A 14,381-nucleotide genomic window follows, 5' to 3' on the forward strand; every position below is an offset into this window, starting at 1 on the left:
TTCTCCCATGTTACACTGACCACTTTAAGCCAGCACAAAGAGGACACACTATTTTTTTTTTAATAGTTCAAAGGGCCCACTAAAAGCTCTGTGCTATAGCTATAATGAACTCACTACCCGGAATAGAGCCGAATCCCTCCTACCACCTTCTTCTTTTTTCTCCTTTTTGCCTTGGCCTAGATAGGGATGTAAATATCTCCGATTTGAATAGGATATCTGACCCATCCGATCCTAAAAAATCAGATATGAAAAGAAAATTTAATACCCAATTAAGAAATCGGATCGGATTTGGATTTAATAAATGACGTCCAATCGGATTCAGATTCTGATATACGTAAATATCTGATTGGGTTCAGATACAGATTCAGATTGGATTCATTTTTAGACAAATATCTTGTATCTAATGTTATTAAATTTTGAAAATTGGTAAAATCCGGTTCAATATTTGGATTCAGATTCGGAAGTAAATATAAAAGTCAGATTCTGATCGAATTCGGATTGTAAAATCGGATTTCAGATATGACTTTTCTTTATTCAAATTTGAATCTGAATTTAAATCTAAATATATGAATATCCAAAAAAACAGATATGATTAAGGATATATCCGATTCGAATCCGATTGCTGACATCCCTAGCCCTATGGTATGGGGCCAATGAAAAATTGACTTGACATTCAAAAGATAAACTTCCACCGCTAGAAAATTTTGGCTAAAGGGTATTATGAATAAGATTTTAAATTTTAAGAGACCCCAACATGTAAATAGGATAAATTGTTAAGAAATATCAGTATAAAAATCAAAAAGTTTTGGGGTTCGTGTGTGAAATTACCGATATGTAGCCCACACATCCGCAGAAAAAACATTAATATCCATATAAATCAAACCGACAACAAGAGACTTCACCTACACCAGCCCATAATAAGCCAAGTCTTACACATTTGATAAAAAACCGAATGGGTAAATGTGATCTAAACGATGCATTTACAAGGGATAGTTTAATTTTGAATCACCAAAAGCCAATCTACTTTGAGTACTTTCTTGAAACAATTAAAAGCATCATTGATAGTTTAATTGATAAGTCATACTTCTCTTTAAAGAAGAGAGTAGAGTTTGTACCACACTTTCTGGTCCATCCATCATTGCCAATTCTGAACACCACAAAACCACTTATTCGCGATGCCAAAAGTGAGTATATGTGGCCCTTGGTGCATGTTTAATATATATATATATATATATATATATATATATATATATATATATATATATATATATATATATATATATATATATATATATATATATATAATATATATATATATATATATATATATATATATATATATATATATATATATATAGGGGAAAAGGAGAGATTTGAAATCAGCATGCTACCATGTAGCCACATGACTGTAGTTTAAAACTGTCATAAAATATGCATTTGTCATAAAATATGCATTTGTGACAGCCAAATGCTTGGCCATGATCATTAGCGAGACAAAATAAAATAAGATCATTTGACCATAAAGGTAGCCGATTGATTTCAATATATATATATATATATATATATATATTTATTTATTTATTTATTTATTTATTAGTGGGTGAATAATGATTATGACTACCCATAAAAAAAGGGTATGAAACTTCTCATCACTCTTTGTTACTTGTTTTTTTTTTTTTCAATCATTCATCATCAATAATCAAACCCTAAGGATTAGACGGCTGAAAGACTTTAAAAAACCAATCACTATTCACACACACTCTCTCTCTCTCTCTCTCTTTATATATATATAACAAAGATCTTTTTCTTCTAGTTCTTTGGTACCAGCGTTTCAAGGTAATTTCCACGTGAGCCAAGCTTTGATAATCATGCTCCTGACTGGGCATTCACGCATCCAACTCAAGAATTACTCATTGCAAATGATCAACCCATCTAATCCTTCTTATGAAAGAACGTGGTCAAAGAAGCCCTCATTATTTCTCATCTATCTGATGATTGCTCTTGTCATTGGTTCACGTTCCAAAAGCATCTCACTTCTTTTTTTTTTTCATTGCTAAAATAAAATTTTTTAAATTATATATATATATATATTAAAGTAAAAATTTTCAGCTCTACATATAAATTTTCAAAGATCTTTTCTGCCCGTGCCCAGATGTATGACATATTTATGGATAGCACACATGTAAACTATGTTTGATAGATTCGGATCTGAGATCCAAAACTGATTTTAAATCCATGTTAGGTCAAATACACAACTTGAACGAGCAATGGATTTCTTAATTGGCAATCTCAAATCTGTTACCTTGTGAAAACCACGGATTTGTGGTAGGAGAGAGGAAGGGTCTGACTTTCAATCTATGGTTTTAAAATCTGCGGTAGTCTCAAATTAGAGATCCGAGACTACCAAACATGGATTAAGGTTACATATACTCATGATTGTCACAACAAATATTAAACTATAGTCGATGGATGTCTAATGTGATACCAATTGTTTCATTTTTTAAGATATTCAATGGCGCACACACACACACATATATACAAGTAGTACTAAATAAAATGTTAAAAGTATTAGGTGTCCACAAATATCAAATGCTTACTTAAGAAAGATGCCCTCTCACAATCTCGAATATGAATACACAAGAACACAATATTGATTATTTTAAGCAGTTTTGAAGACCAAGGTATTCTTTGGCTTCATTGAGTCTCTACTATTTCGAACGAGTATAGTTATAAGCATAGTCACAGAAAACATTTTTTTTTTCACTAAAAAGTGAAAAAAACCTGATAAAGTAAATGGCCATTTAAAACTAAAAAAAAAACACATTTTTTTGAAAAAAACGTTCAAACCAAAAAAATGCGTTTTTAATGCTCAATTTAACACGTTCTTTTGACTTTTTTTTCACTTTTTTCAGTTTTTTTAATGTCAAACAAATTTTTTCATTTTCTATTTTTTATTTGTAAATCTACTTATCTTTTGATTTTTGTGTTATTAGTTTCTCACTTATTTTATTTTTATATATATTTTTTTTAAGTTTTAAAAATTTACTATTTTTTTCCTGTTTTTTTCAAGCTCGTCTTATCATACCCTGGAAAAACCTCACTGTTTATAACTTATAAGGATGTTCGCCTCTTTAAAATAAGAGTTTAAAGTAACACTTTAACTGAATAATAATAATAATAATAAAAACAAAGGAACCTATTAAATTGGGATCAAACTCCACACTCTAAGAAATCGTCTTGAGAAACAGCCCACGCAACATACATACATATATATATATATATATAAACTAGTTAGAAAGGACCACTGATTAACTAGTATTAATTGTTGAGATGTTTTTACAGGTCAGTGGTGTTGAGATGAAGTAGTGGCATTCACATGTGCCATGATGATCTTTTCTTCTTCCTTTCTATCTTTATTGGAAAGCAATGATATTGATGAAACTCAATACACTTTTTGCCAACTTCACATTCATATTTATATTACATTTATAACTTAAGCCTATTAATGTGTGACAAGCTGACCAAATGGGAAAGGGCATTTGGTCCCCTTGATCAAACTAAAGCAGCGTTGCCTCCTAAAGAAATAGCAGGAAAGTGGAGGCTAACTGTAGGGACTGTCCCTCACGGCAGAGGGGCAGAAGCCCATTACTTCCAAATATTCAGGCAAAGGGTGACCGAACCTGACCGGTCCGGTCCCGACAAATATATTTTAAAGGACGGCAGGTCCGAAGGGAGAGTGTGAAGCCTGCCGGCCTGCGTGGCTCAGCTGGGCCCGTGGTGGGTCCGAGCGGTCTGATTTGGGCAAGCCATGGGGAAGGACAAAGAACTGGGACGAGTCCCACCTGTTGGGTTCGCCCTTTGGAATCGGGCCAGCCAATATCTAAGCAACTGGATTAAGTTAAATATTTATAAAAAACAAATAATATTATATATGATAAATAAGTTAAACAGCCCAATTTTGGAATTATCTTTTTTGAAATCCAGGTAAGAAAAATTGGTCGTGGAAAAAGAGAAAAAAAAAAAAATATAAGAGAAAATAAAAAAATATTAAAACAAGATGTAGAATTTTTATTTTTCTTATAAAAGTTAATGGAAGTCCACATTTATTTTGTGAATATCAATGCTTTGGTTTCCTTGATCATGGTGCTGGGGATTGAAAATAGGCTGAAAATGAACGGGCCTCTTTGTGAAGACGGTCGTGGAAAAGAATAAAATGTTGGTGACCAACCTTTTTCCGTGGAATGACTTTCAACTCGATATGTCCTCTTTGCAGGGCTGGAAAAGGAGACAAGTTGCTCCGTGTTGGTTTTCCTTTGTCGCCCTCTCGACTCGACTAGATTGGACTAGACTTAGCTTGCTTTAAGCTGGGCCTGACCCGACTCGACTCGACTCGACTTGGCTTGCTTCAACATTGATGATGGCTCAAGCTGGGACCATCCACTGAGCTCAGTTGCTAGCCACACTTTTCCAAATCCGGAAAGCTATCATCCCCCTTCTCTTTAAACATGTCATACTTTTGTCTCCAACAGGTGGAACCCATATGTTATTGGCATGACAACAATGGATGCTAAAAATATGAGCCACCATGATACAACAAAGCTATGGTCGACACTTTTGGTTGAGCAGAAGAAGAGATCCACTACTCGACAAAAGAACCCAAGCTTTCATCCAATCTCTTGTTCTCCTACCATATAAAATCAGTGTTGTTTTCCATTGTGTTTTTTAACTTATGCATAGACAACCTCTTTCTCTATTCAAATGAAAACTGGCTGAGAAAAGTGGCTGCCTACCAAGTAAACATTGATGAACGGAATTCAAAGCACATTTTATGAAGTTAAATCAATACAACTATCTTTTTGGGTGAGTGAGAAGTTCATCTCATTGCTTGAAAAGAGACACTCTCTATTCCCTTTGCTTCTGGGTTTTTGAGCTGCATCAGTTAGCAACAATAACTAACAAAATCAGCCAAAAAGTTACTTATTCTAAATTAATGAATCACTTTCTCCAAATGTGTCTCTTCCTTCATAATTTCATATCATCTTTTAGCACTCGCCCCGCCCCTATTTTGCATGATGTGGCTGCATCATAGTGGCCGTGGTTCCGAGCCGAAGTCCCCAACGGTTTTAGGGGTATTCTGGTCATTCTGATGCCAAAGTCCCAACGTCCCGGCAGACCCTTCTGCGAAGGCGTCAGAGTCGGAAAGCCCGGCAACAAGTCAAATGACGATAATACCCCGGCTCTGCAATTTGTCCGTGCACTCACCTGACCGTTGGTGCAGATCGAATCCCAGGGGAGCAGGGACCTTGCTTGAAGCCTACTCGACTGGATCGCTCCAGGCTAAAAACCAAACGAAAGAAAGAGTGATATGCAAGTGTATCAGCCAGTCAGATGCTTCTCCTTTCTTAATAGTATTGTGTTCTCAAAATATACCTTTTAACATGACTTAAAAACACTATTACAAGAAGCATAACATAAGTTTTTTTTTTTCTTTCAATTTAAGACTTAAATATTGGATATAATTGTGTTGTATTTTTTTAAAATACACACTTGGGGTAACTGGTCGAGCTGGTGAATCGATGCAAAGTCAAAGCGAAGCCATCCTTAATACAATTCATTCATTCGCTTTTAATTTTCCAACGTCATGAGCAAAACCCTACGCTTTGCAACTGCGTGCTTCGTAGACTTTGCTCGTGACGTGACGATGGAAGTCCCCCTCACCAGTTTTACTTTCATAGGTATTACTCCTTTAAACTGCAAACAATGGTAATGCAACATTTTAGTCGGTAGCTTTCGCTCATTCGAGTTCTGACCCTAATTCAAGTAGCTTTAGCTCACGCACACACACCACATTGTGTTTTTGAAGCACTTGGTATAGACACATGTTTTCTTATCAAACACCTTCTTAGAATTACTTGCATAAAGTTTCTATAAAACCATTTTACTGCTAGTAATTGGCAAAAGTTTTTGAATTCTAAAGTTTCATTTCAAAATTTCAGATTTAAGAAGGCTTCCAGTTAGCAAATTTCATTTGTCTTTTTTTTTTTTTTTTTTTTCCTTCTTCGTTTCTTTTTCTTTTCTTGGAGAAGAGAAGAAGGAAGATTTGAAAAGACTTAGAAAAGGAAGAAATTCATTTTTGTCTAACCCCGGGTCCGTGATTGCATCAGAAGACATGGCCGTCTTTTCCGGGGAACGACGTTATGGGCTGTAAGGGTAGTTTCGGAAGAGGAAAAGTAAGGGGTTGAGTGGCCAACGGTTAACGACGGTTGGGGGAAATTTACTTTAACGCCCTTAACTAAGTCAATAATCAGCCTTCCCGGCAAAATTTAAGAGCATTTTCGACCTTTTACGAGTGTTCGCGGCAGAATGTGATGGCATTTTAGTAATCTTATAAACGGGACTCTTATTAACGAAAGTACCCCCTCGAAACGACGCGACGTTCCCTACTAACTGGGATGGCATTGACGTAATTTCATGGCAAGAAGTTGGCTTCCAGGTTCGGACCCGAAGCTGCAGCTTCGGAACAGGCTCGGAAACCGCTTTTCAAAAGCCATATAGAGCGAAGCGCGGACGTCGTTATGTCGGAGTGAGGAAAACGAAGGAAGGAGAAGAAAGGAAGGAGCCGGGAGGGACGTGCTTCTTCCTTCTCCTTCTTGCTTCCAGGGAACCCTGAATTCTTCTGTCCGCTAGATCTGCGAGGCCGACTGATCCGTCCGCCATTGCCTAAACCAGAATTCTAGTCGTGACATCCCTGTTTTTTAGGTTCGTGGAGTTCCCTGATCGATCGCCGTCTTGTTCTTCTCTCTGTAAATCCTTGCCGCTTTGTTTATTGATTTTCTGATTTCGCTCGGAGACCTTCCCATTTTTTTTTTCCTGGTATCGATATCGAGTTCCGTACTTGCCGGGAGATTCTTCTTACCTGGCGTCGTCTCTTTTCTTCTGTCTAATGATGCACAACGTACGTTCTCAGGCGTGATCTCGCTTTCCCATTTTCGGAGCTTTAGATAGTGGGAAACTTCGTTTCTAGCGTGTTTTGGACGTTAGGCTTTTCGGCATGTTAGAAATTCAAGAGACATCGCTGCAAAATAGTACGGTTTTCGCGGTGCTCTGGACGCTGATATTGGAAGTTTCCGTTGTTTCAGCGTGTTTTCCGATTCTTTTTACGGCCATTTTTTTCTTACACCTTTCTTCCGGATGTATGCTTTCTCTCTTTCTCATCCATTCTGCTTTTCTTTTGCTCATGAAGGGCAACCACGCATCGCGTTAAAATCTCTTGACTTCCAATGGAACTCGCAGTGGCGTGAGATTTTGTGTATTTGGTCTTCTAAGATTGTTCTGAACTGAACTAATGGCATCAGAAAGTGTCCTTGCCTTCCCGATGAGCACACCCGCTGCAAATTCCGACAACGGGAAGTCGTTCTGTGCTTCTGTCGTAGAGGAGGTTCTTCAACAGCATACCGTCAGGCTCAATGGTGTCAATCTTGCTTCCAGAAAGGCAGAGGAGACAGGTACAATTTTTTTGTTTTTCCATGCTTTCTCTTGTGAAATATTACCTTAATGATTCCTGAACGAATTATCGAACCAAGGAATGAGCTGTATCAATAGTTCCGCTGAAGCTGAACTTGTCTCTGGACAATTGTTCTTTGTACTCATCTTGTTTCTGTTCCAAACGATGTCGTAGTCTTGAACTGTTAAACCAAGGAGGAAGAAGCATTATTTTTTATTGATTTACTTCCAAATTTTCTTGTTCTAACTCCAAATATCAGGAAACATGTCTGAGTTCCGTAAATTGTTGAAACGCAGCTTGCCTTTAATGTACCCAAAAGTTTGTGCTATGGTTCCCTCGTCCACCAAGTCATTGGTGGCGAAGCAATTTAAAAACAAGAAAGGAAAATGAGGCAGTCGAGTTCATATTTGTCCCTTACCGGTTTTGTGTTATGTCAATTTTTCCACATGCCGGCAGAATATACAACTGAATGCGTCTTGAATATCGTTTCCAGCTCAAGCAATTTTGTTTCGCGTGGCTTTACCGGATGGAACACTTTTAGCTGTTGCGCCTTATCGAACTATCAGACATTTTGACCGTTCGATTGCAGCTTATTTGAGTTTTTTTTTTTTTCAGTTATCTTTCGTGTAGTTAAAAGTTTGTTTTCCAAGGATCATTTAAATGCTTGGGTTTGGATCTTCTAAATGTTTTGTTTAACTACATATTTCCAGTGACAAGAAGGTATGAAGCTGCTGGATGGCTAAGAAAGATGGTAGGTGTGGTTGCATCAAGGGATTTACCAAATGAGCCAACAGAGGAAGAATTTCTTCTTGGGTTGAGAAGTGGGTCAATTCTTTGCAATGCCCTTAATAAAGTTCACGCCGGCGCTGTTTCAAAGGTGGGAAACACATGAAAGAAACTTGTTATCCACAAAAACATTAAACCTTCCCCCAATTCAATATTTCTTCCTTGTACTCTAAAGTTTATTGGCTTTCCTGGCATTCCTATATTTAGGTGGTCGAGACACCAGTTGATTCAGTTCAGTTGCCTGACGGGGCAGCTTTATCAGCATATCAATATTTTGAGAACGTCAGGAACTTTCTGGATTTCATTGAAGAGATGGGGCTTCCTGCATTTGAGGCATGTGATCTAGAAAAGGTATGCTCTTAACAGCTGCTGATTAAAATATTTCTTCATAGTTATATGCTGATCATGCATATAGAGGTTTACATGCATGTATTACGCAAAAATGGTACAACAATGTCTTCCAATATGGCCACGGCAGAGTTCTGAAATTTGACATTACTTTAGAGATCTTTTATGGTGTTAGACAGCGTGATGTTGTTTTAGCTGAACACATTTAAGCTGATCTACTTAAGTGTATATGCTCTTCTCTATTGTAAATCTCTTTCCTTTTGCATCTGCATTTTTTTTTTTAATTTTCATTTTTCTCATTTCATTTTGAAGAATTTGAAGCTGCTATTATCATCAATGAATCTCACTACAAAATTACTCTAATTTTTTCTTATGCTTGTGAGCTGTTACACTTTTGTAATTCATGTTAACAAGTACTCAGTTCAGGAGCTTTCACATGCTTCTCTTCTTGCTTTTCCATGTTTTATGAATATGATGGAAATATGCCATTTCCTGATCTTGTTTTATTTTTTGGAAGTTTTACGTGGAAATAATGCAATTTGAAATTAAGTATGTCATTAAATATGCCTGGGAATTAATCTTAAGAAATAATCTTCACACAACTTTATGTCCTCATTTTCATTTTCAACTTTCAGGGTGGGAGCTGTACAAAGGTTGTCAACTGCATTCTTGCTCTCAAGTCATACCATGAGTGGAGAGAAACAGGAGCAAATGGATCATTTAAATTTGGCAGCAATTTGAAACCCCCCACAAATGGAAGATGTGTGGTAAGAGTAGGGAAAAATTCAGAGCCTTTCATGAACTCCCCTTTCAGGAACACAGCCCAAGTGGAACCCAGTGGGCAGTCTGTTGGGAGATATTCTGATGGCTTTCCAATGGATCTTTCTCTGGGACCAATTAAAATGGTATGTCAGTAATTGGAAATACATGCCTAGTATGGACCTGTTCATTACTAGCTTTCATGCATACATATGGGTAATAATTTCTTGAGTCTGAGCAATCTTGATACAGGGAGGTGCAAATCATTCCTTGGATATTCTTGTTCGTGCTCTTCTGTCAGACAAAAAGCCTGAGGAAGTCCCTATAGTATGTTTGGTTCTGTTCTTGTGTTTCTTTTTGCTTAGGTTGGTTAAATAGTTCCATATGTTAGCTCATAAGGTAGGATTTGAGTGTCATTAGTTTGTTTTTTAATATTTGGTATAATGTTCACCCTCGTGTACCTGCAGATTGTGGAATCCATGTTAACTAAAGTTATGGAAGAGTTTGAGCGTAGACTGTCAAGCGAAAGTGAGCAGGTAAAATCTTCTATTCCTGTTCCTACAGTTAAAACTTGAAAAGTCAGCTTTTCTTTTGTCTGGTCATACTATCTTTATTGCCAGAACATGAGTTTGTTCTGCCCTCTTAATACTAACTTCTTGGGAGTTGGATCTTTGCTTCCTATAAATATACTGCCTTTGACACTCAGAAAATATGTCATTACACTCTGGATATGTTAATACATTTTTTTTTTGTTTTGACAAACAGATAAAAACAGCAGTTAGGGATCTGCCTATATCTGATGACAAGAAATCACTTTCTAAGGATAATCTAGCTGCCCTGTCATCTGCTTTTGGTGAGGCAGTGGTATATTCGCATACCTTTATTTTTTGGGCTGCTTTTATCATGTTCAAAAACATGTTAGGATCTCAGCACATGACACTTTGTTGTAATGATATGCATCCTATTATGTGACATGCTTCAAAAATAGTGCCCATGTTTTCCACAAATATTTGTAGGTAGCAAACTTGCATTGTGTGATGCAGGAAGATACAGCAGGCGAAGCTAGAGAAGAAAATTTGGAAGATGTAGGCACTACATCAGGCCAGGAGGAAAGGAAAGATGAGTGCTTTTCTCCCACTTCATCAAGGAAGGAAGAGAATGAACGCCATCTGCTCAAGCAAAAGATCTTGTTTGATCAACAAAAACAAGAGATTAAGGTGTTGACTTGATTTCCTTTAACAGATTTTTCCCTTATATAAATTGTTCCCATATCTTGATTAATTGTGGGCAATGTCTATCAATCATTCTAATATTCAGGAATTGAAGAACACACTCCAGGTAACTAAGGAAGGTATCCAGACTATGCAAGCAAGATACTGTGAAGAATTCTATGTTCTTGGTAATTTTTTATCATGCCCTATATTCTAAAAGTACATTGAGCTTATCTGGTGCTTCTTTAAGCATGCATGTTAATGAATCTTCATAATAAAACAGGAAGGCATCTAAAAAGTCTCACAGATGCTGCTGCTAGCTACCATAAAGTTGTTGAGGAAAATCGACAACTTTACAATCAAGTGCAAGACCTCAAAGGTAAATTAACGGTGTCATCAGTTCAGCCATACTTCCAGAAGGCTTGCCCTTGTATCATCTAATTTATAACTGGTCCTTGTTTGCTTTCAGATACCTTCTATGCACATATAACATTATGGTGTAATATGACTTGTTATTGTTCTAGGTAGCATTAGAGTATACTGCCGAGTGAGACCCTTCTTACCTGGTCAACAAAGTGGGCTAAATACAGTGGAGCATATTGGTGATGGAAATATTACAATCTCTAACCCTTTGAAACAGGACAAAGGTTCACGCAAGTCATTTACCTTCAATAAGGTGTTTGGCCCTTCTGCTTCCCAAGGTTGGATGAGCATAAGCTCTGAATTTTTTTTAAGGTGGTTCCGTAACTTTTTGATGACTTATTTGGTTGCTATCTGCAGAGGAGGTGTTCTTTGATACACAACCATTGGTTCGATCTATTTTGGATGGCTATAATGTTTGCATATTTGCATATGGACAAACCGGATCAGGAAAAACTTACACCATGGTAAAAGCTCCTCATTGACTCGCTGAAGCTTTTTCCAGATTTCTGGAGGAAGTGCTGCTACTAACCATCTTATTTCACTGTCATTTTTCAGATGGGACCTAAGCAAATAACAGCTGAAGGCCAAGGAGTAAATTATCGTGCATTGAGTGATCTGTTTCATATCTCAGAACAAAGAAAAGATACTTTCACCTACGAAATTTCGGTCCAGATGATGGAAATTTACAATGAACAAGTTAGAGATTTGCTTGCTTCAGATGGAAACAGAAGATATCCTTTTAGCATTTGTTCCTTGTACACACTTTCATTTGTCTTTGTAGTTCATATGACCAAACCTACATTTCCAGTATCCTTCACTTGTGAATACATTAGAAATTCGTAACAGCTCTCAGCAAAATGGGTTTAACGTACCAGATGCAAACCTGGTGCCCGTTAAATCAACTACTGATGTGATTGAGCTGATGAACATTGGACAAAAGAATCGTGCAGTTTCAGCAACAGCCATGAATGATCGCAGTAGCCGATCTCACAGGTAGAATAGAGTTTTGATTGTACAAGAGAAAGCGTGATTGATTAGCAATATTTGAATTTTATCATGAGTAGTGAAATAGATTTCTAGTCCATGTTGTTTCAATGAATTGCTTCCATCTATCCTCCATTGAGGATTTTGGGATTGAAAAGTGAAACTTTAAGTTCCTGAAACAGGGAAGCATTTGCAATTTTTGCCTTTCCTGAAAAAGAGATTCGGGACTAATTAAATCCAATTCTGTTTGTAATGACCGCTTCCCAAGTGAGCATTGTTAGATTAGAATGTTCAAACTCTTGGCCATTCCCCAAAGAGCATCTTCACGTTTGGTAGTAATTCAAGAATAAATGGGTTTGCAGTTGTCTGACAGTGCATGTTCAAGGAAGAGATAAAATTTCTGGGACTGTGCTCCGTGGTTCTCTGCATCTTGTTGACTTAGCTGGAAGTGAAAGGGTTGACAAATCTGAAGTTATAGGAGAGAGATTGAAGGAAGCTCAACACATAAACAAGTCCCTTTCAGCACTGGGTGATGTAATTGCTGCCCTTGCACAAAAGAATTCTCATGTCCCTTATCGGAACAGCAAACTCACACAGTTGTTGCAAGATTCACTTGGTAGGATGAGTATCCATGTCCATTTCACTTGACTAATATGTTACTTTTGCTTTTTATTCTTATATATGATTCTGAATGTTGTACAATTTTCTTATTTTAGGAGGGCAAGCAAAGACTCTTATGTTTGTTCATATTAGCCCAGAAGTAGATGCATTTGGAGAGACAATCAGTACTCTCAAATTTGCTGAGCGTGTCTCGACTATTGAGCTTGGTGCCGCTCGTGTCAACAAAGATGGCAAAGAAGTCAGAGAGCTAAGGGAACAGGTTACAATTCTCTTCTCTGTCATGTCTTGCTTCTGTCTGCTGCTTTGAAGACTCGTTTGAAGTAAAAACATAGTGTTCCCTCATTTCATTGTCAGATTGCTTCTCTTAAGGCAGCACTTGCAAGGAAAGAGGCAGAGTCAGATCAACACAGGAGCACAATGACTAGTCCTGATAGACAAATGAGGAAACATAGCATGCCATCACTAATGCAGGGTGGTCATAGCAGTTACAGGCAACCAATGGAGGATGTTAGAAATGTAGCGGTATTTATTCTTATCCTTTCTGAGTTGTGTTCTTACCATGTACCATTAGGATGTAGATCACATTCGTATGGTTCTATATGCGAAGCTTTTGAAAAAAATATGAATCAAAACTAAATTACATAGTTTATAGTGCCTTCATTCAGTTTCTAGTTTCCTTATTTTTGTGGACCTTACTTATTTGTCATCCTGAACCCCAAGCACGAAGGCTTACAATTGTTTTTTCATTTTTTCAGCAAGAAATCTCCATAGACTCATGCTCGCCCCCGTGGCCAGACAATATTCTTCCAAAGGGCGATGTACAGAAACCAGGCGAAGATTGGGTTAACAAGGTCAAGCAAGAATCAGGAGATGCTGCTATGTTGAGATATTGGGATAACAATGACAACAATTCAGTCCCAGAAATGTTCTATGGGAGATGCGTTGCTGATATGAGAAAAGTTTATCCCGAGCAGTGTGATCAGTTCCCAATGAACCATAAAGAACCCCATGAAAATAATACGCTGAAGAGGTTTGACTCGATGTCCCTGGACGACATGGACGACATTGAGGTTGCAACCAGCGATTCTTCTGAAGCAGACATGCTATGGCAATTGAATGTTCCCAACAACAATAACAAAACACACAACATTGGCTCAAAGATGAAGAAGACTCAGTCTAAGATTCATACTAAAAGCTCGGACGTCCGGTAATTCTCTTTCACAGTCAACCCCGAGGGAAATCACAGAATTCTTCCAACTACCGTTGTCATTTTTTCTTTTTAACTATGATTCTTATTTTCAATTTAGGAATGTGAATCAAGCGAGTGGACCAAAACAACCTCGACGACCATCTGATGGTGGTGGAAATCAGCTGCAACGGCAAGCTTCTGCTGGACCTGACCAGAAAAGATCCACCGCGAAATTGGGGAGAAGTGGAAGGTAGAGCAAATTAAGACAGTAGTGACAAAAATTATCAAACAGCAACCACATGGCTCGCTGCAGGATCTTGGTCTTGGTTTGTAGGATAATGTTGCTGCCATCTGGGAATGGCCTTGAATTGTTTGGCGAGAGTCCTCTTTGTATTTGTTTGTGCTCTGATTTTCCCTCCCTTTCGCTTCTCAACATGCATCCTGCTTTCTGCTTTCTCAAAGCAGTGCTGAGAAGGAAAATATAAGATGAAATCTTCTCTCTCTCTCTCTCTCTCTCTCTCTCTATCGATGAAGGAAGGTGCATGAAATTAGTTAC

At 37.6% G+C, this 14,381-nt stretch overlaps 1 protein-coding gene across 2 annotated transcripts; it reads left to right on the forward strand.

Annotated features, from left to right (window-relative positions):
* Positions 1-6,591: 6,591 nt before the first annotated feature.
* On the forward strand, positions 6,592-14,326 carry LOC116254474 (kinesin-like protein KIN-14I). Of its 2 annotated transcripts, none has more exons than XM_031629875.1 (20): positions 6,592-6,759; positions 7,244-7,505; positions 8,215-8,381; positions 8,498-8,641; positions 9,274-9,543; positions 9,650-9,724; positions 9,865-9,933; positions 10,163-10,261; positions 10,414-10,614; positions 10,715-10,796; positions 10,892-10,987; positions 11,133-11,309; positions 11,389-11,495; positions 11,587-11,762; positions 11,860-12,024; positions 12,378-12,631; positions 12,732-12,895; positions 12,991-13,158; positions 13,392-13,843; positions 13,944-14,326. In XM_031629875.1, exons 2-20 carry the CDS (start codon positions 7,346-7,348, stop codon positions 14,077-14,079), a joined length of 3,162 nt encoding a protein of 1,053 aa, XP_031485735.1. In that variant the 5' UTR covers positions 6,592-6,759; positions 7,244-7,345; the 3' UTR covers positions 14,080-14,326. The 2 variants fall into 2 exon arrangements, with proteins under 2 accessions (XP_031485735.1, XP_031485736.1); XM_031629876.1 differs by having other exon boundaries at positions 10,441-10,614.
* Positions 14,327-14,381: the final 55 nt, after the last annotated feature.

The sequence above is a fragment of the Nymphaea colorata genome, chromosome 5 (assembly GCF_008831285.2).
Source record: "Nymphaea colorata isolate Beijing-Zhang1983 chromosome 5, ASM883128v2, whole genome shotgun sequence".
In the NCBI taxonomy this organism is placed as follows: domain Eukaryota; kingdom Viridiplantae; phylum Streptophyta; class Magnoliopsida; order Nymphaeales; family Nymphaeaceae; genus Nymphaea; species Nymphaea colorata.